At 45.7% G+C, this 27,720-nt stretch overlaps 1 protein-coding gene across 7 annotated transcripts in view; it reads left to right on the plus strand.

The window, feature by feature from the left end:
* Positions 1-27,720, plus strand: part of SCAPER (S-phase cyclin A associated protein in the ER) — a 420,029-nt gene that overhangs the window by 345,212 nt on the left and 47,097 nt on the right. For 5 of the 7 annotated variants that reach the window (XM_075006917.1, XM_075006920.1, XM_075006919.1 and 2 more), the window contains one exon: positions 6,706-6,861. In XM_075006917.1, coding sequence (XP_074863018.1) covers positions 6,706-6,861 — 156 coding nt within the window. Of the gene's footprint in view, positions 1-6,705; positions 6,862-7,285; positions 8,001-26,687; positions 27,480-27,720 lie in introns of those variants that run through there. The other 2 variants (XM_075006922.1, XM_075006923.1) reach the window with 2 other exon arrangements.

Here is a 27,720-nt window from a genome sequence, read left to right on the forward strand (position 1 = left end):
GGAGCATCCGAGGCGGTTGGTCAAGGAACTGGCGGGGACCAGATTGCGCATGTGGCCAGGAACGCGCAAGGGAGCGGCACGCACCGGCGCATGCGCGGTCCGGCAGAAACTGCTTGGAAGATCCGACCTGCGGCGCTGGGGCGAGCCCGACACCTAACGTGGAGCACCTACGGCGACACATCTTGAAGAACCACCGTTACTATGGTGAGTAACTTCTCTTTAGGCGGTGAGACATCGAAATCGCTATTCCTATCTGAAGATGGGAATAGCGCCCTACTTTGACGTTCAGTGTCGAAGTAGGGCATGTGTAGATGATCCGCGTCCCGCTACGTCAAAATAACGGGCTCCTGCATGGCAGCCATCAGCTGAGGGGTTGAGAGATGCTCTGTCCAGCCCCTGCGGGGCTCTGTGGTCGTCGCGTGCAGCAGCCCTTAGCCCAGGGCTTCTGGCTACTGCTGCAGCTGGGGGTGCATGCTGCGTGCATGGGGTCTGCAACTGGTTGTCAGCTCTGTGGATCTTGTGCTGTACAGGGCAAGTGGGTCTGGGAGGAGCCCTTTAAGGAAGCGGCTTGGGGCTTTGCTGGCCCCTTATTTTGATGGGGAGCACTTGTGTGTGTGAACGCTCTGCATTTCCTTCTGGGGTGGCGCCTTTCAACATTCTCCATCGCTACTTTGACATTGAACGTCGATGGCATCAGTCCTGGAGGATGTGTAGACGATACGCATCGAAGTAGCCTATTTCAATGTTCTTACGTTGAAATAGGCTACTTCGACGTAGTATGCTAGTGTAGACGTAGCCATAAGGTCCTGTTTTCACTTCCTTGTAACTGTACCGTACTTAAACCATTTGGCCTTACATTTTCCATACCAGGTATCTGTCATATGCTGAATTGATCTGGAAAATTTCAGCTCAAATGGTTCCACCATTTCGGGCGGGGGAGGGGGTAACTTGATATGTGGAAAATACATTTTTTTACCATGTTAAAAGACTCTGCCAACCTTTTGTTTGGCAAGTTCTGAGGCCTGCTTGAAATTTGGCAGGGGGCAAAGGATGTTTCTTTGCAAAAAACTGTACCTTGCCCATGTTCAGTAACAGCTTGCTAGAGCTTCCCAGTTTAATTCTCTGAAGATTATCGCTGCACTGGACACAACAAGGGATTCAGCAGGGTTTTCCCTCAAGTTGCCATTCCAGGCTGCTCCAGGATATGCCAGAGCTGGACATCAGACCTGAGTATAGAGGAGCCTGTCTCTCCTGTACCCTCAAAGCTCCCTCTACTGATGGGAAGGCAGAGAGGAGGAGGAAGATGTCAGTATGAAAAGCAAAGGGTACAAGACCCAGACCTGGGGGATTCTGGCATTTTAAAACTTTGGAGTGCTTGACTTTGAAACCTTAACAATGTTCTTTTAAAATACTAGCAAATTGACTCAGCATTGCACGGGTATGGAAGCAAAGTCATTTTTTTCCTGTTTGGAAAAGAAAAAGAAAAAATGTATATGGGTTATACAAATGGCTGTGTTTGTGGACAATGAAGGGGAAAATAAGCTTGTATTAATAAAGGTCTGAGAGTGATTCTAAGATTATATGGAGCTTTTTGGCAGACACCATTTGCAGCCTTTCTGTCTTTTGCTAAAATAAATAGACGAGGTAGACAAGGGCAGGGGTTTGGGTATGGAGAGCTTGCGACAGGGAGTGTGGGGTGCTGGTGTGAGGGCAGTGGCGGGGACTCAGACAGTGTTTGCTGTGAGTGAGGGGGGTCCAGGGAGGAGATGGGATGTAGATGTCATAATAGGAGTTTTGGTGTGGGAGCATCTTAGGAGTGTGGTAGAGTCACGGCAGAGACTTGGGGTGGGGCTCAGAAGCAGTGTGGGGACGGGCTGTGGCCAGGAAGCAGGGAATGTTTTCCTGAGCCACAGGGACAGTGGCAGGGGTCTGAGGCCGGGACAGTTTTCTGAGCCCCAGCATGAGCTTGGGGGGGGGCCAGGGCTGCAGTTTGTGGCCACAGCATCTTGGGGCGGGAGCTAATTGTTTGGGGAGGTTTCCTGGGGGGCAGTAGGGCTCCCCCCAAAGTCACTCTGGCCAAGTGCCAGGGGTGGGGTTGGAGTAGATCATCACTTACCTCTCCTGGACACGTGGAGAGCCCTGTCTGCATGTGGCCACTGCTTTCCTGTTACAGCTGCCCTCAATGGTCACTCTGCAGTATGACTGTTCTCTGTGCTCACTACCCCCAACGGTGAGTCTGAAGTATGTCACCCCCCTGCCAGTGCCCCTCCCTTTCCATGTTCTCAGAAATCGTGGAATTTCAGGTGTTTCCCACTTTCCAGGCACAACCAAACCCTCACCTTGGTTTCAGTTAGTGTAAGAGAAAGCTGCATAACAAATGTCATGGTCATAGCTCTCATGGTTTAAGAGTTTTTGTACAAACGTAGCACCGGCAGGCAGGCAGACAGTTGCACTCTAAAATAGTTTTAGATATTGGCATGGAAAATATGCTTATTAAATACACTTATTATGCTTATTAAGTTGCAGATGATACCAAGCTGGGAGGCGTTGCAACAGCTTTGGAGGATAGGGTCATAATTCAAAATGATCTGGACAAATTGGAGAAATGGTCTGAGGTAAACAGGATGAAGTTTATTAAAGACAGATGCAAAGTGCTCCACTTAGGAAGGAACAATCAGTTTCACACATACAGAATGGGAAGCGACTGTTTGGGAAGGAGTATGGCAGAAAGAGATCGAGGGGTTATAGTGGATCACAAGCTAAATGAGTCAACAGTGTGATGCTGTTGCAAAAAAACCAAACCTGATTCTGGGATGCATTAACAGGTGTGTTGTGAACAAGACACAAGAAGTCATTCTTCCGCTCTACTCTGCACTGGTTAGGCCTCAGTTGGAGTATTGTGTCCAATGCAGGGCACTGCATTTCAAGAAAGATGTAGAGGGTCCAGAAAAGAGCAACAAGAATGATTAAAGGTCTAGAGAATGTGACCTGTGAAGAAAGGCTGAAAGAAATGGGCTTGTTTAGTTTGGAAAAGAGAAGATTGAGGTGGGGACATGAGAGTGGTTTTCAGGTATCTAAAAGGGTGTCATAAGGAGGGGGGAGAAAACTTGTTCGTCATGGCCTGTGAGGATGGAACAAGAAACAATGGGCTTAAACTGCAGCAAGGGAAGTTTAGGTTGGACATTAGGAAAAAGTTCCTGACTCTCAGGGTGGTCCAACAGTGGAATAAATTGCATAGGGAGGTTGTAGAATCTCCATCGCTGGAGATATTTAAGAACAGGTTAGATAGATGTCTGTCAAGGATGGTCTAGACAGTACTTGGTCCTGCCAGTGGGTGGGGGGCTGGACTCGATGACTTCTCAAGATCCCTTCCAGTCCTCGTATTCTATGATTCTATGAAAATATATCGTAGATTATGTGTGCATTATATACATAGACACATAGAAGCATTATAGATTACATAGAATGATCCTTTTCAATTTCAATTCTGTCCTAGTGTCTGGTGTTATTATTAAAGGCACATTTCCTTATCTTTGCATCTGTGATTTTGTCCTTTATGTTACTCAAAATGAAGTCAGTAATTGCTTGTTTGCTTTCCTTGTACATTTTAGAAATACAGTCATGTTTGACATTTGTCTTGTCAGATCAGGCTATTGGTCTGTTTAATCAGAAATCTTACCTCCTGTAGTAAACAGTTAATTTTTCATGATGAAGAGGAAGCAATAGAAATAAATAAAAATAAAAAATGCACCTAATTACTTGTGCAGTGCTTAACCTAAAGGGACAAATTCCTTTCTGACTCCTGCAGATCTTCTCTCACCTTAAAAGATGAGAATTAATTGCCATTGCTACAAATGATGTTAATATTTATATAATTATCCAACCCTTTATAAAAACCAGCCACAGTGTTCAACCTACTGTGACACGGAGTTCCACAGGCTGATTATACACTGGCTGTACTCATATTTCCTTTTGTTGATTTTATACAAAGATTATATAGGCTAAATCTCTGAGGTGCTATGTTCTTGAATGTAATCCTTTATTAGGTGTAGCCTAGGTATTTGAAACAGCTCAATACTATTTTCTTTTTTCAACTTCTGTTATTTTCTACAGATAAGTTATTTGAAAAAATATGCATAGCAACTCTCTAGTCTCTTTTGCTTGAACCCAGACAAACTCTCAGCAGCCCATAGTTTCTTTAAGGACTCCCTGTTGCATATGAACTTTAGTAAGATTTTGCTAATTCCCTCTCCTGCGTCTCATCCAATGGTTAATACAGTCTCCTTAAACCATTGATGTATTATTAAACAATTCCAGAGTTTCCCAAAATGTGCTCTACTGAGCACTGCAGCTCCATGCAATGGGCCCAGGCGCTCCATGAGAAAGCTGTAGGATGGAGCAACATTTTTTAACAAAAATTGAGAAGACTGTCTTTATAAATAACCTATTCTATGATGAATTGTGGCAATATTCAGTACATGAGCTCAACATTACAACCTGAAATGAGGTTGGGGGTATATAAAAATATACAAAGCTCAGTGAAACACTGACTACAGCCAACATAGTTAAAGGTGCACTGTAGTCGCATATAAGAAGTTGAGCATGAGCTGCAGGCCTGCTGATATGTATTAGATGCATCAAACACCCAATTCAACTGTCTGAGATTTAAGCGAATGTTTGTTTCCCTCTTTCTTCAGACCGAAGCCCACTGCAATATAGTGTTGCTCACAATGCATTTCTGTTCAACATTTCACAATGCATCACTGCCTATCCTTATAATCAAACATACTCTCCATGGATAAATGGCTAAAAAAGGTAACTTTGGCTCCTAACAATCAGAGTTCAAACAAGCAAAGTGTTCGAATAGGAAAAGGACACTCACAGCCTTTTGTGTCTGAAAAAAATGAGACTATGACCTGTGGAAGAGGAAATTGCTCTCATCCATCTGATTAGCAGTTAGCAGCAAGAAACACAAATTTGATTAGTGTCTTTCAGATTTATTTGCATAGGAAATAAAGATGCTGCCGATTCATACTTTGCACATCATCTGCAACAAAGTACTTTTGCAATTCTCTGATAACTGCTAAATTACTTAGTCATTTAGAAGCAAATCATTTTCAACACGAAGGCATAAGATTTTCAACTGAAAGCTTGACGCACTTTCAAATAGTAAACTCTGTGATGAATATCACTAAATCATACAAAATGCACTCCCTCCCTTGGGGCAAAGTGGTAGAACCCAAGAGCATCGCTCCACTAGATTGCTGCCACCCCGGGATGGCTTCAACCTGGGATTCCTGGCTCCCAGTCTGGTCTCTAACTGCTAGGCTACACTCCCTCCCCTTCCATGGGGATACAGAACCCAGGAGGGATGGCGGGGATAGGACCTGGCCTGCAGGGGGAGAGAACCCAAGAGAGGGAGGTGGTACTGATCAACATGAATTCTCATTATCAGCTCAAACAAAATTTCAGCACTTTGAGATAGACAGCACTTAGCTTTTTACACATCTAAGGCCTGGTCTACACTAGGAAGGTAAGTCAATTGCAAATATGCAATTCTAGCTACAGCAGTTGCAGAGCTAGAATCGACTTATCTGCAATCCTGGCCATCCTCACTGAGGAAGGTCAGTGGGTGAGTTTCTCTCACCAACCTCCCTTACTCCTTGTGATAGCGAAGAGTACAGGGGTCGACTGCCAATCCCTGTTAGGTCACTTTCACCTACCAGACATGCAAAGTTGAACCCTGGAAGATTGACCCTGGGTGGGTCGATCTTCCGTGTAGCGTAGACAGGGCCTAACTCCATAGTTGTCACAGTCTTACCTGAACAGTCTGTGTGAATGTAACTAATAATCTTTAGTTTTCTTTAATAAAATATTAAATGATCTTTTACTACTGTGCAGTGAAACTTCCTGTTTCATACACAATGCATTTTTATTCATAATTACTCATATGGTTTCTGTCAGATATGTGCACTTTTGCAAAAAGTCTAGTTTCTAGCCATGCCACTCTTGGGGAGGAGGTTTCAGGATGGGATGATGTATTTGGGCGGCAGAACTTTGAGTGGATTTGAAAGAGGCAAAACAGCAGCAGGTAATCCTGAAATGATGAGACTGCAGTAGACAAAGCATGAGATGATGGGAGTTTGAACCCGAGTTTTAGCTACCCGGCTTTCCCCCCCCCCCAAAACAAAAGTCATCTTACAGTAGAAATTTTTTACCTAATTGTTGTCTAGATAATATATAGTACCCATTGCTGGTTTATGTTGTAATAAGGTTGCATCTGGATAACATCATATCATTCTTGTGGTGTTGTGTTCTGGGAAGATTTTGTTTTTTAAAAACATCATACTACTGCAAAAATAGAAATTATTATGAATCATTTAACTATGGAAACATTCCACTGTCCTGCTACGCATGTGGTAAAGTAAACATGTTCATTCCTCTTATTTGTTAAATATAATAGAAGTTACCTTAAGGCGGACAGTTCTCTTAACAGAAACTTCTGATAGCTATAGAGGGCCAAATCCAACATTATTGAAACTTGAGCAACTTTATATTTATCTTATATTTTATACTGGTATATTGGTGAATTCAAAACCTGCTTTTTGTACATGTTAACACTGATTATGATAATACTTTTTAAAAAGTCATTGAAACTGTCTGGGTGCCCTGTCTTAATGCAGAGTTTTTTTCCTCCTTTTCTAGTTACGTCGTGAATATAGGATTGATAGATAAGTTATGCTGCTGTTTCCTCTCGGTCCAAGGTCCCATTGATGACAATTCAAAAATAGCTACTTTCCTGCAAAATGCTACAGCATTATTACATGGAATGTGTCAGCTCTGTTTTGCTGTCAATGGAAGGTAAGTACTCTTGCTGTTATCACATCTGATTTGCTCTTTCAGCTTTCTTTTAAGCATCTGAAAAGCAGCAACCTTTGTGGTCACCTCTTGTGGAACTGAACATTTCAAGTGAAGTTACAGAGTAGAAACTGCTTTAGTTTAACCAGGATTGATAAAGATGCTGGTATCAAAAGTTCACCGTGTCCACATTTTGGCTCTACATCTATATTCAGTTACTTGCAACCTTCCTAGTAGTAAGTGATTTACCAGATTACAACCTTTATCTCTTTTGTTCATCATCCTAGAAAATGTTTTATCATTAGTAATTTAAAGTAACCAGTCCTGAAGATTTCGGTGTGTGTTTTATTAGCAGCTAAACTCAACTGTTAATTTATTTCTTGAATGATCTAATTCAGTCTTTATACTTTCAAATTCCACCTGCAAGGAAGGAATGATTTTTTTTACAGGAACTCATTCAGTAGAATTCATCCTGAAGGACAGGAGGCCTACTTATCCACCTCACAACACTGAAAAACTCTCAACCTTTACTGCACTGCATGCAAACCCTGCAATGATGGAAGGCCTCATAGTTTGTGGACATTGGGCTTTTTTGGACAATTGTCCCATGAAACACCTTCTTAAATGTGATGGACAATAGAAAGGTTATACCCAAGCAGCTGTGTTTCAGTTCTGCATCAGGAGTTTGGTAGCCATTCAAAGATTTTCCTTCTCTTTTTTAAATAACAATAAATCTTGTCTCCTCTGTGTCTGACACTAGTGCCAGGGGTCAATGGGACACCTGGACTTTATCAGTTGAAGGGAAGTTGTCACAACAGTGATAACAGAGAAAAATCTCAAATAATTTAATATGAATATAAGAGATGTTAGCTGAAATATGTGATTCATATACAGTAGAAGTTCAACTGTGAGACATAAGAACAAAGATTACAGATTCCATTCCCAAGGTAAATATTGTACAGTTAGATACAATTAAAGACACTTACTAATTTAGTAACATAAATTGGAGTAGTTTTAATTTTAGCACCCTAAAAGTTTAGTTATTGAAGTGAAGGAGTCAATTCTGAACATAAGACATAAATATATATTATAATGAAAGAGGGATTCTTTTTCATTTATTGATGGGCTTAAAAACAATTTAACTTTGAAATTAAATGCTACCTTTCAAATGTTAATATTTTGATATTGGCTAATAAATGCTTAATTTTTTTTGAAGTTTTTCAGTGGATGTGATATCACACTTTCCAAAATTCCATTTTATGTATCTGAGGATACGTCTACACTATGAGATTAAATTTGAATTTATTAATATTGATTTTGTAATTCTAGAATTTATAAATTCAAATTTGACCATCCCCACGTGCTCCTCACAAAGTTGACTTATTGCTGCCACATTCAATTGGCAAACATTGACTGTTACATTAGTGCGTTGCAGGACCCTATTCCATGGTTCTCTCATCCCGTAGCATTCTAGGTATGCTCACTGGTCTTTGAGATCATCTTCCCACACTGTATTTTCCTCATTCCCCTCCCAAGTTAAGCAAACTTCCATCCTTCCTGTTGGAAGGAAGGAAATGTAGGACATCCACAGAGATGGTAAAAAAGTTTACAGAAATGTCTTTCATCTGTAGCTGAACTCTCAACTGGCCATCCACTGAGTGTCCCTCCCCTCCCATGATTGCATCCAATCCCTGAAAATAATACAGGGACCCTGACTGTATTCTCAAAGTTAGAAGAAAAAGGATAGAAAAGTTAAGGAAAAAAAGATTTTTTTGACTTTCCTCTTCATTACACAGACTTTGCCAACACGTGTGATGGCAGTGAAATATCCCTGAAGAGCTTGAGGAAAGAGAAGATAGGAAAGTTTTTTTAAAAAAGAGTTGCTAAGGGGAAAGTCTTTGGCTTTCTGGTGCTCTATAAGGGTTCTTATAGACTGATAGATATTTTGGAGCATAATGTTTCGTGGGCAAAGACCCGCTTCATCAGAAGCGTGAGTCTCATGCATCTGATGAAGTGGGTCTTTGCCCACACAAGCTTATGCTCCAAAATATCTGTTAGTCTATAAGGTGCCACAGGACTTCTTGTTGTTTTTGAAGATAGACTAACTCAGCTAACTCTCTGATACTATAAGGCTTCTGTGCAACAGCTGTGTTCTCAACTGGCCATCCACTGTGTCCCCCGCTCCCATCATTGCAGCCAATCCATGAAAATAATACAGGGGCCCAGACTGTATTCTCAAAGTTAGAAATGAGAGGATAGAAAAGTCTATGAAAAAGATTTTTGGTTTTCCCCTTCACTATGCAGATATTGCCAACATGGGTGATGGCAGTGAAATATACACTGAACTTATAACTGAAACGGGAATCTCAACTAGCCCTTCCCCTTATATTTCGGAGGGGGTCAAAGTAGGAAGACAGCTAGGAGATGTTAGCAAAAAGATTTTATAACCGAAATAACAAGCTTATAAGGATTCTCACCAACAACCACAGTCTATACCACAGCAACACCAGTCCTGGAACTTTTCCTTGCAACAAGGCCCGTTGCCAACTTTGTCCACATATCTATTCTGGAGATACCATCACTGGACCTAACCAGGTTATTCACAGAATCACAGGCACATTCTCATGTTCCTCTCTCCGGGCACGAGCCTGGGCACTTACGGAGACTCTGGGCTGCCCAGACACCAGTGTCCCCCTCTTGGCTTTACTGATATAGTCCAAAGGAGAGGATAACCTCCACGTCTGGTACCAGCTCAGCTGCAGGAGTTGCCGGGACAGTGCCAGAAGTTGACACCGAACCGCCTTCAGACTCCACTCTGGATTTTCTGTCAGGGTTTGCTCCCTTAGCCTTGCTCCTTCCCAGGATAACCCACAAGGCAGTGGGGTGTGCCATCATGTGCCAGCAATGCGCATATGCTTTGTATATTGGACAGACTTCAAACTCTCTTAGACAAAGAATTAATGGGCATAAAACAGACATAAAAACACTTCTGATTCACAAACCTGTCAGCCAGCACTTTAATGGAATGGGCCATTCTGTTAGTGACCTGAAAGTCTATGTCTTACTGAAAAGGAATTTGCACAACTGTTTGGAAAGAGAGGCTGCTGAACTCTTTTATACTCAAACTCAGCACATTAACACGTGGCTTGAACCAGGATGGCAATTTTCTCAGTCATTATAGGGGCTCTTTTACATACTTTGCTTTAGCTAATTCTTGACTTCTACCCCCCCCCCCCCCGCATCTGCCCTTCTGCTCTCTGATTTGCTCATCTTGATAATAATTTTTCTGATTTCTCAACCGTGATTAGTATTTTTGGTTCTCTGTGCCTTAAATATTGAGTCTGTTCTCGTATGGCTATGGTCTTAAGAAGTGGGTCTGTCCCAGGAAAGCTCATCACCGAATAAATTATTTTGTTAGTCTTTAAAGTGCTACTGGACTGCTTTTTTGTTTTGATAGTATATAGACTAGCACGGCTATTTCTCTGTTACTATTCAACATGAACAATTTATTTTATTCTTATTGTAAAAAAACAACTGTAGATTAATTATCAGTATTTCATGTTGAAAGATTTAGGAGCCTACCTCAAGGCCTTTGCATTTAAAAATTTTGGGCATTGTAATTATTATATAGTAATTAACCTTGCTTTCCTTATTGCTCCAGTTACCTTTTAGCAGAGTTGAAAGCCAAGTTAGTTTTAACAGGCTGAAATAAAATAGATGTTAAATAATCTTTTTACCAAGTGACAGCTTTATTTTTATCCAAATCTGTTCCCAGGGACCAAGCAATGTGTGACCCTCATAGAGAGTTTAACAGCATCAGGGATGGTGGCCTTGCTTCCCAACACTTATTGTAATAGTAGAACGTAAAAATGGCCATACTGGATCAGAACAAAGGTCCGTCTAGCCCAGTATTCTGTCTTCTGACAGTGGCCGTTGCCAGGTGCCCCAGACCATCTAATCTTCAAGTGATCCATCCCCTAGGCATCGTATGAAAAAATACTTGCTTTTGTTTGTGTGTTTTTACCTCTGTTACCTATTTGTCATTTGGTGACCCCCTGCTTCTTGTGTTATGGGAAGGAATAAATAATATTTCCTTGTTTATTTTCTCCACAGCAATCATGGTTTTATAGACCTCTGTCATATCCCTCTTCAAGTCTTCTCTTTTCCACGCTGGAAAGTCACAGGCTTATTAATCTCTCCTCATATGGCAGCTGTTCTATATCCCTAATCATTTCTGTTGCCTTTTTCTGAACCTTTTCTAATTGTGATGTATCTGTTTTTGAGATGGGGAGACCACATGTGCAAACAGTATTTAAGGTGTGGGCATAGGAGTTTGTGTATTTTTAGGCCTTAAATATTGTATCATAGGACTGGAAGGGACCTCAAAAGTTCATTAAAATCAGTCCCCTGTACTCATGTCAGGACTGAGCACCAGTCCATCCCTGACAGGTGTTTTTCTAACCTGCTCTTAAAAGTCTCCAATAATGGAGATTCCTCAACCTTCTTGTGTGCATTGCACAAGTGTGATATGTTACGTATGTAAATACAAAACAGAAAATGATTAAAAGCATGGGGAAACCTGATCCTCCATTAGTAAAAACACTGTTCTTCTTCGAGTGGTCCCCGTGGGTGCTCCACAGTAGGTGTCGGGCTCGCCCCGGCGCCGCAGCTCGGAAAATCTTCAGCAGTCTCCGTCGGGTCGCGCATGCGCCGATGCACATTGGCTCTTCGCGCGCTTACGGTCACGTGCGCGATCCAGTCCCCGCCAGTTCCTTCTCAACCGCTAACGGCTGCAGATGGAATCCTCTCCAGCTCCAACGCCTGAGACAGATAAGTCTTATTTTTTTCTCGTGTTAATAGTTTTTAACAGTTCATAGTTAGCAGTTCTATAGTTATTATAGTTAGTTACTCTGTTAAAAGTTGTTAAAAGTTAAAGACTATCTTAAAACTGCAGCGGCCGCCTCTGGGCGGGCCCGCTGCTTTTGTTTGTCGGCCTTCAAAGGCCAACGGTTATTAACATCACCTAACAGACTGTTAAGTGTGCTATTAGCACCTAAGGACTCAGAGTTAAGTTTTAACAATGCCATCCCCCGGCTTTAAGAAGTGTGAATCTTGCTGGAGGCCATGCCTGCTTCGGATGGCCATAGCAGATGCATACGGTGCCTTGGGGAGAAGCACGTTCCCCAGAAGTGCTCCCATTGTTCCAAGTTGACTAATAGAGCTAGAAAAGATAGAGAAATGAGGCTGAAGATGCTGTTAGTTGACAAAGCACTTCAGCCTGCCTCATCGAAGGCAACGCATGCGGAGGGCTCTTCAGGACCGCACAAGAGGAAGGCTGCCTCTTTGACCTCCTCTGCGCAGAAGAAAAGAAGAGCCTCGCCTACTCGATCCCTGCCCCTTACTGTTGGGAGCGGGACGAGTGTAACAAAGGACCCGCGCACGCTGGCTTCCTCCACTGGTAAAGCCGTGGCGCATGCAACCACTCAAGGCCCTGCAGCTACTGGGGAGACGGCACCAAGAGCCGTGCGGGCACTAGTCAGTCCGGTACCGGCTACTGCGGCACCGATCGAGACTTCCCCAGAGGCACCGGGATCGACGGCACCGAGGACATCGGCACCGAGGATGACGGCACCGGCAACAACGGCACCGGGAGCAGTGGCAATCAGCATGACACCTGCTCCGGTACCAAGTTCACCGACAAGACCACCTGAGAGGGTAAAGGCTAAAACAAAGACCAGGCACCGCAGCCCTTCTCCTGAGGTAATTGCGCTGCCTCTGTCACCACAATCACCATCAGAGATTCGACGGGCAGCAACACCTTCAGCCTGCCACAGACGTCCTTCTCCTTTTCTTCGGAGTCCATCCCAGGGGTCTGCACCCTTTTCTCCATCATCTAGCAGAGATCCCTGCGAGTCTTCTCACAGAGGCTCTCCTCGTACGTCAGTATCATCTCGGAGGTCTTGACATTCCAGGCACCACCCTTACATCCTTGGGTCATGATCCAGGTCTCCATCGCCGGGCCCCTGTCCCTGTTGCTACGACCGCCATCATTATGCGGGGCGTCAGCACAGGAGGTCGACGTCTCACTATGGATCCCTGTCGACCACCCCTCAACGCCACAGTGTTCTGCTTCCACCGGGGGGAACACCACGAGTTCCCCAATCAGAGGCTGGGTCTAAAGACATTGAACCCCACCTCGAAATTCCACAAAGGCAATCACATCAATACAGCCAGGATCCAGAGGAATTGGAGGAGAGATACCATAGTGATGCCGCCTCATCCTCGCCAGACGAGGCCGTGGTCCCTGGAGACATTTCTCCCCCAGATGACCTGAAACAGTTCCAGGAGCTGTTCAAACGAGTAGCTCAATCCCAAGATATTCAAGTGGCGGAGGTGCGGGAGAAACACCACAGACTCCTTAAAAACCTCAGGCCTCCATCTTCTTCTAAAATTGCTATTCCTCTGGACAATGCAATCATGGAGGCAGCCACTAATATATGGCAGACTCCAGCATCCGCTCCTCCTACCAACAAAAGAGCGGACAAAAAGTACTTTGTCCCTGCGAAAGGTATGGAGTTTCTATTTAGTCATCCACAGCCAAACTCGCTAGTGATTGAATCGTCCCAACACAGGTCCAAATCGTCCCGGTACAAATCTGGGGGATTGGACAAGGACATAAAGAAGCTGGATCTTCTGGGTAGAAAAGCCTACTCCTCCTCTACTCTGTTGCTCCGCATGGCCAACTATGCCGCTCATTTGTCGAATCACAATTTCGACAACTATTCCAAGCTTACTGCCCTCATGGACTTCCTTCCGGAGGATAAAAGGCCAATTCTTAAGACAATTGTGCAAGAGGGCTACGTGGCTTCTCGAGCGGGCGTGCAGATTGCACTGGATGTGGCGGACACAGCGGCCCGCACCGTGGCCACTGCAGTGGTAATGCGGAGAGAGTCATGGCTTCACACATCTGGCATTCCAAAGGAGTTACAGGTCAAAATTGCAGACCTCCCCTTCGACAAAATAAAATTGTTTGCTGAATCGACCGACTCAGTTCTACACTCGAGCAAAGATTCCAGAGCGACACTTCGGACTTTGGGGATATATACCCCACTGTTCAGAAGGAAGAAATTTTATCCTCAGCAACGCCGTTATGGTTACCAACAGCAATGTACCCAATTTCAACGGGGGTATGATCAGGGACGTCATCAACAAACACATTATAAGGGCCCTAGGCGCCGGCCTCAGCAGGGCAGTGCCTCCGCAGGGCAAAGTGCAAGACAGCAAGTTTGACGGGTATGTCGAGGGCCGCGAAGCCAAGACCATACCTCAGTGCCAATCTCAGTACATGTTCCATCACCGACTCAAGCCATTTTACCCACAATGGAAAAGCATCACGTTGGACAAGTGGGTACTGGAGATTGTAAACACGGGATACACGATCCCCTTCCAGTCTTTACCTCCACCAAATCCTCCCACCACACCCCTTCTCAGAGACCCCTCTCACCTACAGGAATGAAGGCGGGAGGTGGACCACCTCCAATTCATAGGGGCGGTGGAGAGAGTACCGGAACAATTTCAAGGCAAAGGGTTCTACTCCAGGTATTTCCTGATGGAAAAGGAGACAGGAGGGTGGAGACCCATTTTGGATCTACGTGCACTAACCAGTACCTATGCAAACAGCGCTTCAAAATGACTATGATGGCTTCAATAATCACGGCACTAGACCATGGCGATTGGTTTGCAGCCCTCGACTTACAAGATGCGTATTTTCATATCGCAATTCATCCGGCCCACAGGCGTTTCCTCCGGTTCCTTGTGGGCACAGATCATTTCCAGTACAGAGTCCTCCCATTTGGACTCTCTTCAGCACCCAGAGTCTTCACCAAGACCTTAGCGGTGGTGTCAGCGTACCTACACAGACAGGGAGTTTTCATTTTCCCGTACCTGGACGATTGCCTGCTAAAGGGAACTTCCCGGGCGGAGGTAATACGGATGATACACATCACCACAAAAACATTTACCTCACTGGGCCTCATCATCAATTTCTCAAAGTCAAAGACCGACCCCACGCAAAATATAGAGTTTATAGGGGCTCGGATAGACTCAGTCACGTCAAGGGTGTATTTACCCGAGGCTCGTTTTTGTGCCATCGAATCTCTCATACAACTACTAACGTACAGCCCCACTGTTCCAGTTCTCACGTGCTTACAACTGTTGGGGCATATGGCAACCACCACGTTTGTGGTGCAAAACTCCAGGCTGCATATGCAAGGATTGCAGCATTGGTTGGCAACCGTATACAAACCCTCAATCCACACCGTCCACAAGAGGGTGTCACTTACAACAGAGGCACGAAGCTCGCTAACATGGTGGGAAAACCCCAAGAATCTCCTAACAGGGGTGCCCTTCCGCCAACCGCAAATCACTGTGTTCATTACAACAGATGCCTCCCATATGGGTTGGGGGGCTCACATGGACAACAAAACCACTCAAGGATTATGGTCCCCCGCAGAGAAGACACTGCACATAAACATATTAAAGCTCAGGGCAGTGTTCAATGCGTGCAGGCATTTTCACAATTATCTGTGCGGAAAAATAGTCGGCGTGAATACAGACAACACCACCACCATGTTTTATATAAACCGACAGGGGGGAGCCAGGTCTCGTACGCTTTGTGCGGAGGCAGTCCGACTCTGGAACTGGTGCATCGCCAACAATATAATCATAAAGGCTTCATACCTACCGGGGGTCCACAACATCAAGGCGGACCAACTCAGCAGACACTTTGCGCCCACTCACGAGTGGCAGATCCGTTCAGACCTACTTCACCAGGTGTTCCTCAGATGGGGTTTTCCCCAAATCGACTTGTTCGCCACCCGAGAAAACAAGAAATGTCCCCAATACTGCTCCAGAGCGGGCATGGGACAGGAGTCTTTGGGGGACGCCTTCATGATCCCATGGAAGGGCCCTCTACTTTATGCGTTCCCTCCCATGACACTTATACACAAGGTCTTGGAGAAGGCCAGAAGGGAGAAAGCACGCATGATACTCATAGTCCCAACCTGGGACCGGCAACAGTGGTTCCCATTGCTCTTGCGCATGGCTCAACATCGGCCATTTCCCCTACCAACAGTACCGGACATTCTCACTCAGGCTCGGGGGTCCATACTGCACCTGCACCCGAAGAGACTTCGGCTACATGCGGAGAACTTCCACCAGCAAGACTTATCAGCACAAATGGTTGCATTTTTCCAAATGGTGTTCCTCCAGGCAACTAATACCCCAGGACGCCACCATACCTACGATTCTGGATTATTTGCTACAACTCAAACAAAATGGACTTTCCCTATCCTCTATAAAGGTGCATCTGGCGGCTATATCAGCGTTTCGACATGAAGAGGATGGATCAACCACATTTGCCCATCCTGTTATCTCGCGTTTCCTAAAGGGGTTGGTGAATCTGTACCCCCCTCGGAAACCAATACCGCCGTCATGGAGTTTAGACCTGGTTCTGCACATCCTCTCGGGACCGCCCTTTGAACCATTGACTACGGTCCCCCTTCGACTACTTACTATTAAAACGACTTTCCTCCTGGCAATCACGTCAGCTCGCAGAGTGAGTGAGCTCGTGGCCATAATGTCCACACCGCCCTGCATGATCTTCTCAAAAGAAGCGGTGGTCTTACGATTACACCCAGCCTTCATTCCGAAGGTCTCTTCAGACTTTCATATCAACAAACCAATAGTGCTGCCCTCGTTCTATCCTAAGCCTCACAACTCAAATGAAGAGGCACGGTTGCACTTACTTGACGTAAGAAGGGCACTGGCCTTCTACATCGATAGAACTAAACCTTTCTGGAAAACGGACAGACTACTGGTGTCCATTGCATCCAGGTCAAAAGGAGAAGCGCTATCTTCACAGAGGATTTCAAATCACATTGTGTCTTGCATAAGACTGTGTTACGAGATTTGCAAGACTCCTCTGCCAGTTCCGCCAAGAGCCCACTCTACTAGGGCGATGGCGGCGTCAGCAGCCTTCTTCAAAGGCATCGCGCTGAGAGATATCTGCAGAGCGGCGACGTGGTCTTCCTATGACACCTTCGCCAAGCACTACGCCATGCACAGGATGCTTGATGAGGATACACGCCTGTCGACAGCAGTCCTTTCACGGACAAGCTGCGCATAAATCGGGTACCCACCTCCTTTTTCGGGGGGGGGGTTACTGCTGGGTAGTCACCTACTGTGGAGCACCCACGGGGACCACTCAAAGAAGAAAGAGAAGTTACTCACCTGTGTAGTAACGATGGTTCTTCGAGATGTGTCCCTGTGGGTGCTCCACTACCCACCCGTTCCTCCCCACTTCGGAGCTCTGTTTGTGTGTTTTCAGGGGCATCTGGAGCGGTTGATCAGGAACTGGCAGGGACCAGATCGCGCACGTGACCGTAAGCGCGCGAAGAGCCGACGCGCATCGGCGCATGCACGACCTGACGGAGACTGCTGAAGATTTTCCGAGCTGCGGCGCCGGGGCGAGCCCGACACCTACTGTGGAGCACCCACGGTGACACATCTCAAAGAACCATCGTTACTACACAGGTGAGTAACTTCTCTTTATGCTGCCTCAGTTTATGCCTTATGACAGGTTGAACCTCTCTCATCTGGCACCCTCGGTACCTGACTGGTGCCAGACAAGAGAATTTGCCAGGCAACAGGAGGTCAATATTTGCTAGCACATTACCAGCACTACTCCTGCTTACTGGGCCCTTAGAAGACATTTAGGGGTAAATTACAGCTAAATAGAAGCACAGAACACTAAGAGTCAGGACTGATAACTGTAAACAAACTTTATGGGACCACGGGAAACTGGGTCACACCCATGATAGGTGGTCATCCAGCTCATTAAAATCATGCCAAATTACAGAGTTTGTTGGACGAGAGAGTTTTGGGTTAGAGGGGTTCAGTCTGTAGTAGCAAGAATAAGGCCTAAGAAGGAAAACATTGGAGCCAAGTTCATCAACTCTCCAATGATCACACTTATGTCCATTTCTCTTTGGATGTGCCCATTTTGCACATATTCCCTTTTTTATTTATTTTTTTTTACCCTGAAAACTTATTAATAAGACTAGTTTAGCTGCAACTCTCTGCAGAAATCTATGGCTAACACTTAAGCTCAGTCCAGGTCTACAATAAAGGGGAAGGTCAAATTAAAATACACAGCTCACCATCCCTCAATTTGAGCTTTCATGCTGTCTCCACTGTGGGAGGTCAACAGGAACAAATGCTCCCATCCACTTCCCTTCTACTGTCACGAACTGGGGTGCCCTGTGAGTTCAATGAACTGTATTCCTACGAGATGCGCTAAATCAAACTTCAGAAGATCCACCAGGGCAGTATCCATTTTTCCAGTTGCAAAACATACTCTCAATTGTGATGATCTTGTCTCTGTTTACATTTGTACTGAATTGTAACATCTTGCCATACCATGCCAGTCACTGCATAAGCATTTGTGACATTAAGACCCATGGTAAAAATAAGTTAATTTTTTGCTAGGTGATTTTCAGTAATTCTCTCTGAACCCTGAATAAAGAACTATATGAGACAAGGTCAGGCCAGAAGGCTGCTACAGAGTAGGGAAAAAACAGCCAAAAAGTGTAAAATTCCTGCTAATTAGAGATATAGGGCTGCAGGACAATTAGGAGCAGCTGGCAGGGGGATGGCCCAGGCAGATTGGGCCAGCTGACTCCATTTCAGACCTCCTGGAGGCTTTTAAAAGCCTCCCCAGTTAGAAGAAGCAGAGGAGGTAAGAGAAGGTGAGGTAGACAAGACAGGGAGAGGCAGAGAGAGAGCAAGAGCTGGAGACCTATGGAGTACGAACAGTTATAGAATTAGAGACAGCTGGAGGCGGGGCAGTCCTAGGAGTGGCTGGGCTCCTCTACCCTAGAAACTCACTGTCAAGCCCAGAACTTCTGGCAAAGGGAGAAGCATGCCAGCCCATAGGATGGCTAGGGACAGAAGGGGTTCTTACCACATGTATAACTGATGTAAAGGGGAGGATGGACATTTGCAGATGTAATACACCATAAAAGCTAGTTGTATCCAAATCTTGTTCTTTTTATGGACTGTAAAAAAAGTCTAACAAAAAATCAAACCCAATGATAAAACTTGATTCTGCATAAGGAGAATATTGGAAATATACCTTTCTCAACTCAAGCTTCTTGGAGTATCAGTTTACAGACTATATTTGCCATTGCTTGAAGTAAGAACTGTTTACAAGCTCCCTTGCTAATGTAATATGCCAATAGTGTGACATTGGTACAGAAGCTATGTTGTTGATAGTTAATCTGATCTTAAAACAGAACTGGGCAATATTTAGATCCTTATCAATGTCTAATGAATCTAGACTGTGAATTACAAGCTATAACTGTGTTGTATGGTAAATATGTAGGGGTTCGTCCAGGAAAATAGCAAATGTCAGATCACAGAAAGACAAGGGAAGTATGCTGCGTTTTCTGTTTTATTACAGTAATTAAGATAATGCCTGTTTTGGCTGCTGGATGGCAAATCGGAAGTAAGCAGTTTGCTAGAGTACTGATTGTCCTGCTCTCCATTGCCAAGACAGCAGGTTCAGCAAGTACTGTAAACTACGTGCAAGTAACTAAATCTTACTTAGAAGTGAAGAAACTAAAAGGTTTCATGACTTCACGAACCAGACCATGAAGTGAGACCTTCATATCATATAAGTCTTTCTCCTTTTACTAACTCTGTTGTGTTAATTATAACAGGCATTAAAGTTTTATCTGTTTGTTTATTTTTTCACCTCCTAATTTTTATAATGTTGTTGAGCTATAAATCTTAACATGAAAAGGCAGATCACCTCCTCAAAGACTTTTTTGAAAGTTAAGGCTTCATTTGACTACTATTAACCATGTGAATATAAAAAACGTTAAAATTTATCCCTCAGACTCGTGGCTGCATTTTGATCAGTTTATATTTTCAAATATAAACAATTTTCTTCTATAAATAAAAGCTTGCAGAAACTGTTTATATACTTTTTGTACTACAGAGCAACAGTATCAATAATATTACTAAATAGGATATAATCTGTAATGATAATTTCTTCTATCCTTCTGTAGCTAAGTTTATCAGTATTGACAAATAATTTGCATCAAGTGATATGGTAGTTAACCTGTAAACAGGCTATCATGAGATTAGTATAAGTAATATGATGTATCAACATAATTTATATTTTTACATAAATATTTATTATTTTTATAATCTGTGGCCATTCATGGAGTCCCTTAAAGCAGAGCTTGAACTCTAATGGAGACCAGATTTTCATAACAGTAGTGCAGATTACCTGGCTTTTCATAAATAAAAACAAAACAAAAACAAAAACAAAACACTGTCATAGAATCATAGAACTATAGAGCTGGAAGAGACCTAAAAAAGTCATTGAGTCCAGCCCCCTGGTCTAAGCAGGACCAAACCCATCAGATCAGCCCCGCCAGAGCTTTGTCGAGGCGAGACTTAAACACCTCCAGGGATGAAGACTCTACTACTTCCCTGGGTAGACCATTCCAATGCTTCACCACTCTCCTAGGGAAAAAGTTTTTCCCAGTGTTCAACCTGGACCTTTCCAGCCGCAACTTGAGACCATTGTTCCGTGTTCTGCCATCCGTGACCACTGTGAACAGCCTCTTTACAACCTCCCTTCAGTAAGTTGGCTGTGGCTCCAATTCAAACACTCACCTGTTTTTTCATGCTAATTATAGCTAGGACATTTCCCCTTAATGATTGTATTATGGTAACTACTCTTCCAAACCCATAAAGGGAGTGAACTTCCTTCAAACAGGCCATTCAAACAAAATGATACCAGGCCAAAACCGGAGAGAGAAAAAGGGCATAATAAAAGTATATTTCCCACAAGTATGGGACTACTTGTAGAATAAGGTGCTGTTCAGTGTGGGTAAGCAAATCTGAATCGGACCCTTTGTATGGGAACTGATATGTAGTTACTTGCATTTTTATTTCTGAAATGCAGCTTCAGTTTTATTCAGAACTTTAATTTTAACTAGTAGTATAGGGTGTACAATGTGAAAGTGTCAACATATTATATTGATGACTGGTATCATTGTTGCAAAAATTGATGGTTCTGTACTTTTTTTTACAAGGGAAGAAAAAGATGCAAATGACTTCCACCAATAACCTTTTCTCAAAGGCTACCTCTACAGTACAGAGATCTTTCAAAAGAAGCCCTTCCGGAAGATGTGTCCACACACAAAAAAAGCAGATCGAAAGAGTGACCTGCTCTTTCAAAAGAGAGCATCCACACAGCCCCGGCTCTTTTGAAAGAACAGGCCACTGATCAAAAAATCAGACCCCATAAGGACTGCTTTTTCAAAAAAAGGCCCTGCACAGTGTATACACGTGTTTTCTTTTGAAAGAAGCTTTCAAAAATGGACGCTCTTCCTGAAACAGGAAAGGAAGAGCAATTTCAAAAGGAACACTGCATTCTTTCAATTACTTTCAAAAGAATGCTTTTTGTGTGTTGAAGGTCTGCGAGATCTTTCGAAAGAGCTCCCTTCTTTCAACACATCTTTCAGAAGAACTTGCTAGTGTAGACACAGCCAAAGAGGCTGTGTTTGTTTGCTGGATGGACACTTATTTTCTGAGAGAGGTAGCTGTGTTAATCTGTGTCTTGTTGTATGTACTAACTTTAAACCTAAAATATCTATGGCAAAATTGTACATTCTGCCCATATGGTTTTTAAAACTTTAATCTCTTGCTTGACAGTTACAACTGAGTTTTCCATTAGCCTTCCCAATATTTGAAACAGAATCAGAAGATTTTTGAAAACCTCATATATGTAAGAGATTCACTGTTCGACTAGGTTGAACAAAATCATTCAAAGCAGCATATACAAAAGTTCAAATTTTATTTTCCCTCATCGCATTTTTTCTCTTTAAAGTCCACAACTGGTATGAATACAGTCTTTTATATTTTTATGGTAAACATTTAGACTTAAAGTGATTATAATTGACAGTTAAAACCAACAGGAGCCAGTGGCATGTTCATGTACAAATTATCTGTAATACAGGCAAAATAAAATGTAAACATTTCCAAGAGTCCCTTCAGTTCCACATTAGTTTTCTACAAGCCAAACACAGCAGACAGGTTTTTTTAACAGTTGTGTCCTGTGGTATAGTTGCAAAATGTAGTCTTTTCTATGAAAAAATGCTTGTATTTTTGAACCACTTCTACTTCTGATTTCTTTTAACATATATTTCTAATTGATTCTGCAGCAGTATAAAATTGTAAAAGAACTGAATCCCGCTAAATAAGCTTCATCATATGGATTTGTTTAGAACTCTTAATGGGATGGGAGACTAGAATAAATTAACATAAACCTCAGGTAAAACTGATCAATTTTCTTTACAAATACTTGCAAAAATTGCTGTGAGTATCATGCTCAGTATTCAATTTTAGGATATTCTGCTGTGGTGAATAGTTTTCAGCATTATTCTGCCATTTTATACCATTGAAAACCCTAAAGCTTATCACTAAATAATAAATAATGTCTGAGACTGAGCAGTAGTTTTTCCCTTCATTTTATCCTCCCTATGAGAAGGAGTAGAGGGGATGTTCAACTTGCAATTAAACTGAAACGGTTTTCGTTTTTTATAGCAATCAACATTTTCATCATTATTTTTGCCTGAGTTCGACTTGCCTTTTGGTAAAGCTTTCAATATGACACATTACATTTTTGAAAACCTTCAACACTAGTGGCTTTTTGAAACTCTGTTACAGTTTGGTTTACATGGCATAATTTCTTTAGTGGATTCTTAAGATTCCTAGTTATTTATTAAAGGCAGTCAGTGTTAAACACAATTTTGGAAACTATGAAGTAAACTCGTGCACATTAGTTTCTAGTTGAGTCTCTTCAAGTGGGTGACCTTTAACTCTTATGGCTCTAATGGGAGTTATTGAGTGCCAACTGACAGTAGCAAACCGGAGTTTGTGTAATACCACAGATGGTACATATAGCTATAGACACACCATTTGCTTCTTTTAGTGTCTGCCACATTTCATGTAAAGAGGTGGCTATTTCCTTTCAAAGATTTTTTGGGATGATTGTGCAGCCTTGTGTGTGCTTTGCATGAGATAGGCCACCTACCTATGAGAAGGACTAGGCAGGGGTCAGCAGCCTGCGCCTCCGGAGCCAAAAGCACCTCTTTAAGGGGTCGTTTGCAGCTCTGGATGCGGCTGCAGCTGACTCCTCTGTGGCTCTCTACAACGCCCCTCTGTCAAGTACACCTGGGTAAGGCCTGGCCTCTGCTGGCAGGTTGCTGACCCCAGGACACAAGAGAAGTTGTGGGGCGTACACACACCCACGCCACATGCAGCTCTTTGAGCAATAAAATGCTGAGAGCCATGGGAGCATTGTGTGTTATGCACACATTCTGCCATAGCACTTTGAGGGAGAAGCGCTTGGCAGCAGTGACAATGGTGGCAGTGGATAACAGTGGGGGTGATGGGTCGGGGGTTGCCTGGCTCTGGACCAGTGAAAGCAATTTCAGAGAAAATCATTCTTGATACATATGATCTGATCAGCTAACAATAGTAGTGGTTCTGAACAATCACTGTGCAAATTTAAATACCTGAAAGACCATTTATCAAGTTATCCCTTCAGCACAAATCCTGCATCCAGATACCAGTACAAGTAATTCAGCTGGACGCTAGGGGCTTGTCTGCACTTCTGTGAAGATCGACCCAGTCAGGGTCAATCTTACAGAGTTCGATTTCGCGCATCTGGTCAAAATGTACAAAGTCGATCTGTCTGGGGTCAGCAGTCAATCCCTGTACTCCTCGCTATCGCGAGGAATAAAGGGGATTGACAGGAGAAATGCAGCTGTCAACCTTCCATAGTGAAGACAGTCACAAAAGTCGATTTCCCATATGTCGATTCTAGCTACACAGTTGCTGTAGCTAGAATTGCATATCGGAAATCAACTTTCAGGTCTAGTGTAGACCTGACCTAGGGAATTCCAAGTGGTAGTGGTCCCTTGGGAGGCCAGGGAGCAGGAGTGAACCTGATTTGAAGCAAATACTTCTACTTAAGTAGTCCTTCTGTTTCCCCCTTCCCTCCACTCCCAAGGAACAAAGAATCTTCCCAGCAGTGGATCCACATGCAGTGTCCCTGCCCAACACCTAATGCATAATTTTTCTTAGCCACCCAAGAGCCTGTGGTAGAAGATTCACCCCCTATGTTCTAATTCCTAACATTTCCTCCACTAGAGAAGTATACTGCTTCTTCTGTAGTGGATCCTTTATGACTCTGGAGGAGAGGGGGAAGTTAACGCATAAGAAATAGGGCATTTCTTTAAAGGTAGTTAGCAAATCACATCATGCAGTGATATACTGCACACAGACATATTATTTTGAATACATGCCCAGAATTCCAAAATTATCACTGCTGCAAAACCGTTGTGAACTGGAAAATCACTGTTGATGTTGGCAGGGATTTTCCATGCAAGTTTAGCAAATATGTTATTATGCATCTTAGAATCTGAGCCAATAGAAAACAAGCTATAGGAATGCTTTAAGAAAATGAGCTGTACAGCTGCAGGTGCGGATTTCAGTGCCAAAGGAAGTATGCCAACACTCTCCAATGGCAGCTGAATCCTGTAATAAGAATTTTGCAAGAGTAGAAGCATACACTCATGCTGCTTGTCAATCATACTCGAAGGAATGATGCTGAGTATGGGGGTGGGTCTCCTGTTATGCTAATGGATTTTCTTTCAGTAGTATCTCTCTGGGTTGTAACAATTCTAGCTAGCAATGCCTGTTCAGCTCTTCTGTACACCCTGTACCACCTCTTGGGGGATGTCAAGGTTATACAAACTGCCCAGGCACCCACCTCTGTTCTTTTAAGCCGTGTCTACACGTGCACGCTACTTCGAAGTAGCGGCACTAACTTCGAAATAGCGCCCGTCACGGCTACACATGTAGGGCGCTATTTCGATGTTACCATCGACGTTAAGTGGCGAGACGTCGAAGCCACTAACCCCATGAGGGAATAGGAATAGCGCCCTACTTCGACGTTCAGCGTCGAAGTAGGGACCGTGTAGTCATTGCGCGCCCCGCAACATCGAAATTGCGGGGTCCTCCATGGCGGCCATCAGCTGAGGGGTTGAGAGACGCTCTCTACAGCCCCTCAGCTCAATGGTGGCCGCGTGGAGCGGCCCCTTAAAGGTCCCCGCCCCCTCCCTTTCTGTGCAGGAAGCTCAGAGAGCGTGCAGGCAGCAGCAATAACACGCAGCCAGCCTGCACGCTCTTCAGCAGCCCCAAGAACCCCTCAGCGCACTGATGGCCACCCGGCAGCGCCCCCAGGGGACCCTCCCCAAGGGGAGCCAGGGCAGCCAGGCTGGCAGCCAGGCCAGGAAGTGGCAGCGGGGCCCCTCCTGGACAGAGGCCGAGCTTCGGGACCTGCTGGGGCTCTGGAGCAAGGGGGAGGTGCTCCAGGTAATGGGGAGCAAGAGGCGGAACGCGGATGCATTCACTCGGCTGGCCGAGGGCCTGGCCGCCCGGGGTCACCCTGCCTTCACTCCAGACCATGTCCAGAGTAAAGTCAGAGAGCTGTGGCAGGGTTATGCCCAGGCCTGGGATGCGGCCGGCCGATCTGGGGCCGCCCCTGTCATGTGCCCCTTTTACAGGGAGCTCAGGGATATCCTGGGCCCCCGGCACACCACCTCCCCTCCGGCCACTCTTGACACCTCAGCTGAGGAGCCCCAGCAGGCCCCAGAGCCAGAGTCCGCCCCGGAGGTAAGCCCCGCACCCCGGGGGCCCCCCCGGAGCCCACCCCTGGGGCATCGCAGCAGGAGGAGGAGGAGGGGGACTCCTCCTCCGCTGAGACGGGGCTGCACATCCTCCTCCCATCCCGGAGCAGCAGCCGGGCGTCCACCCCCCGGGTGTCCCCGGACCGTGGGAGTGGACCTACAGGTATGTACCCCCCCGGTGTACACCCCCGAGGTTGAGGGGCGGGGGTAATAGATATGTGACCAGGGCCCTCCACATGCCCAGATGACCATGGCCCCAAGGACAGCAGTGCCATGTCCCTCACAGGAGTGCTTCAGCCCCTGCCCCCACCTCCCAGCATGACAGTGCCATGCCCCATCCCCGGGGCAGGGGGGAGCAGAACCTCTAGGGTCCCCCGGGAGGAGGGGGTGGGACACCCTGCAGCAGCAGCAGCAGCAGCAGCAGCTGCAGCAGCATATGATGGAGTGGGGGGAGTGCAAATGCGAGACTCAGGCTAGATATGAGCAACAAGCTGAGTAGCTCCCAGGGGAAAGGATGAGCCTGGGGCTACAACTGGCAGGTGACACCTCTGCCCTGAACAAAGAGGAGGGAGGAGCCGAGCTGGCTTTGAATCGGGGGGGGGGGAGCCGCAGGTAGAGGCTAGGGGAAGGGAGAGCTGGAAGGCAGCCAGCCTGAGGAGGGGGAAAGCTACACCCCAGAGGGGCACCCCTTGGGGTCTTCTCCCCAGGACGGGTTGGAAGGACTGTCTCTGACTGCTGTACTGTCACTCCTGGGAGAAACTGGGCATCTGTGGCCTAAGAAACCTCTCCTGTCAGACCCTGCTGAGTGAAGTGAGAGTCACTCCCGCCAGGGGACGGGGTGCAGTGCAGGGGGACCCGTGAACCCCATCACAGCAGCATTTCCCAGGGATGGGGATGGGGAACCTGTAGCACAGGGGTGGGGGGACAAGGGCCACGGCTCGGGGCCCACACTAACGCCTGTCTTCACTCTTCTTCCCCACCTCCTGTGTTCCGCAGCTGCACTATCGGAAGGACTGGAGAGCGCCGGCGAGGCTTCAGTGGTCCCGGAAACCCCTCCAGGGCCATCGCACCAGGCAAGCCCCTCGGCGGAGGACCGACTGGCCCCACGGCGGGCAAGATGGCGGACCCAGCAACACCACACGCCGACGACGGACCCCCAGCTGCTGGCCATCCATCGTCGGCAGCTGGAGGTCGCGGAGCAGCGTCTGCGGGTGGAGCAACGCTGCCTCCACCTCCAGGAGCGGGCGCTGGCCTGGCGCCAAGAGGCATGGGGGGCCTACATGGATACCTTCAACCGCCTCGTGGACTACCTGGCACCCCATGCCGCGCCGGCCACCGCTGCGCCCGCCCTGAGTGCTCCACCCGCCGTGCCACCCGCTGCTCCACTCGTCGCCGCGCCATCCGCCGTCGCCCCACCACCGAGGGCTGGACCTCCAAGGGACACCTGGGGCCAGCTGAGACTCGCCGGACGTATCTTCCAGTCTGCCCGGCCCCCAGCCAGCCCCGGACAGGGCTGCGGCCAAGGCGGGGCTCCCGGCCGCCCACCCCCAGTGCCGGACTATAGGGGAGTGGGGCCCAGGACGTGCCCCCCCCCGTATATAGTTTTGGGACTTATTTATTTGTGCCCCCCGTTTGCCCCGTCCCCCCCGCATGTAAATAGTTCTCCCCTTCCTTGTAATCCCTGGTTTTCTGTTTTTTGTACATATAATATATGCAAACTTTTTTATTATTCACTTATATAATAGTTTAGTTAGAAGGTCTTGTATATAGTTTGTTGTTATTAGTTAAAAACACAGTTCAAAGAAAACCAGTTTCATTTCACCAACAAGTGCGTGCTTTTATTTGTCCAGGAAAAGTGGGGGAGGGAGTGCTGTTGGGTGCTCCGTGGTGTGGGCATAGGGGCGGGGAGTGTTGTGGAGGAAGGGGAGGGGCAGTGGGGGGCCTGGCAGAGTTCACCCCGCGGCCTCATTGAAGTGGGCCTGCAGGGCCTCCCGGACCTGGGTCCCTTCGGGGTCCACCTGGCGACTGG

The sequence above is a fragment of the Carettochelys insculpta genome, chromosome 12 (genome assembly GCF_033958435.1).
Source record: "Carettochelys insculpta isolate YL-2023 chromosome 12, ASM3395843v1, whole genome shotgun sequence".
NCBI classification, from domain to species: Eukaryota; Metazoa; Chordata; order Testudines; family Carettochelyidae; genus Carettochelys; species Carettochelys insculpta.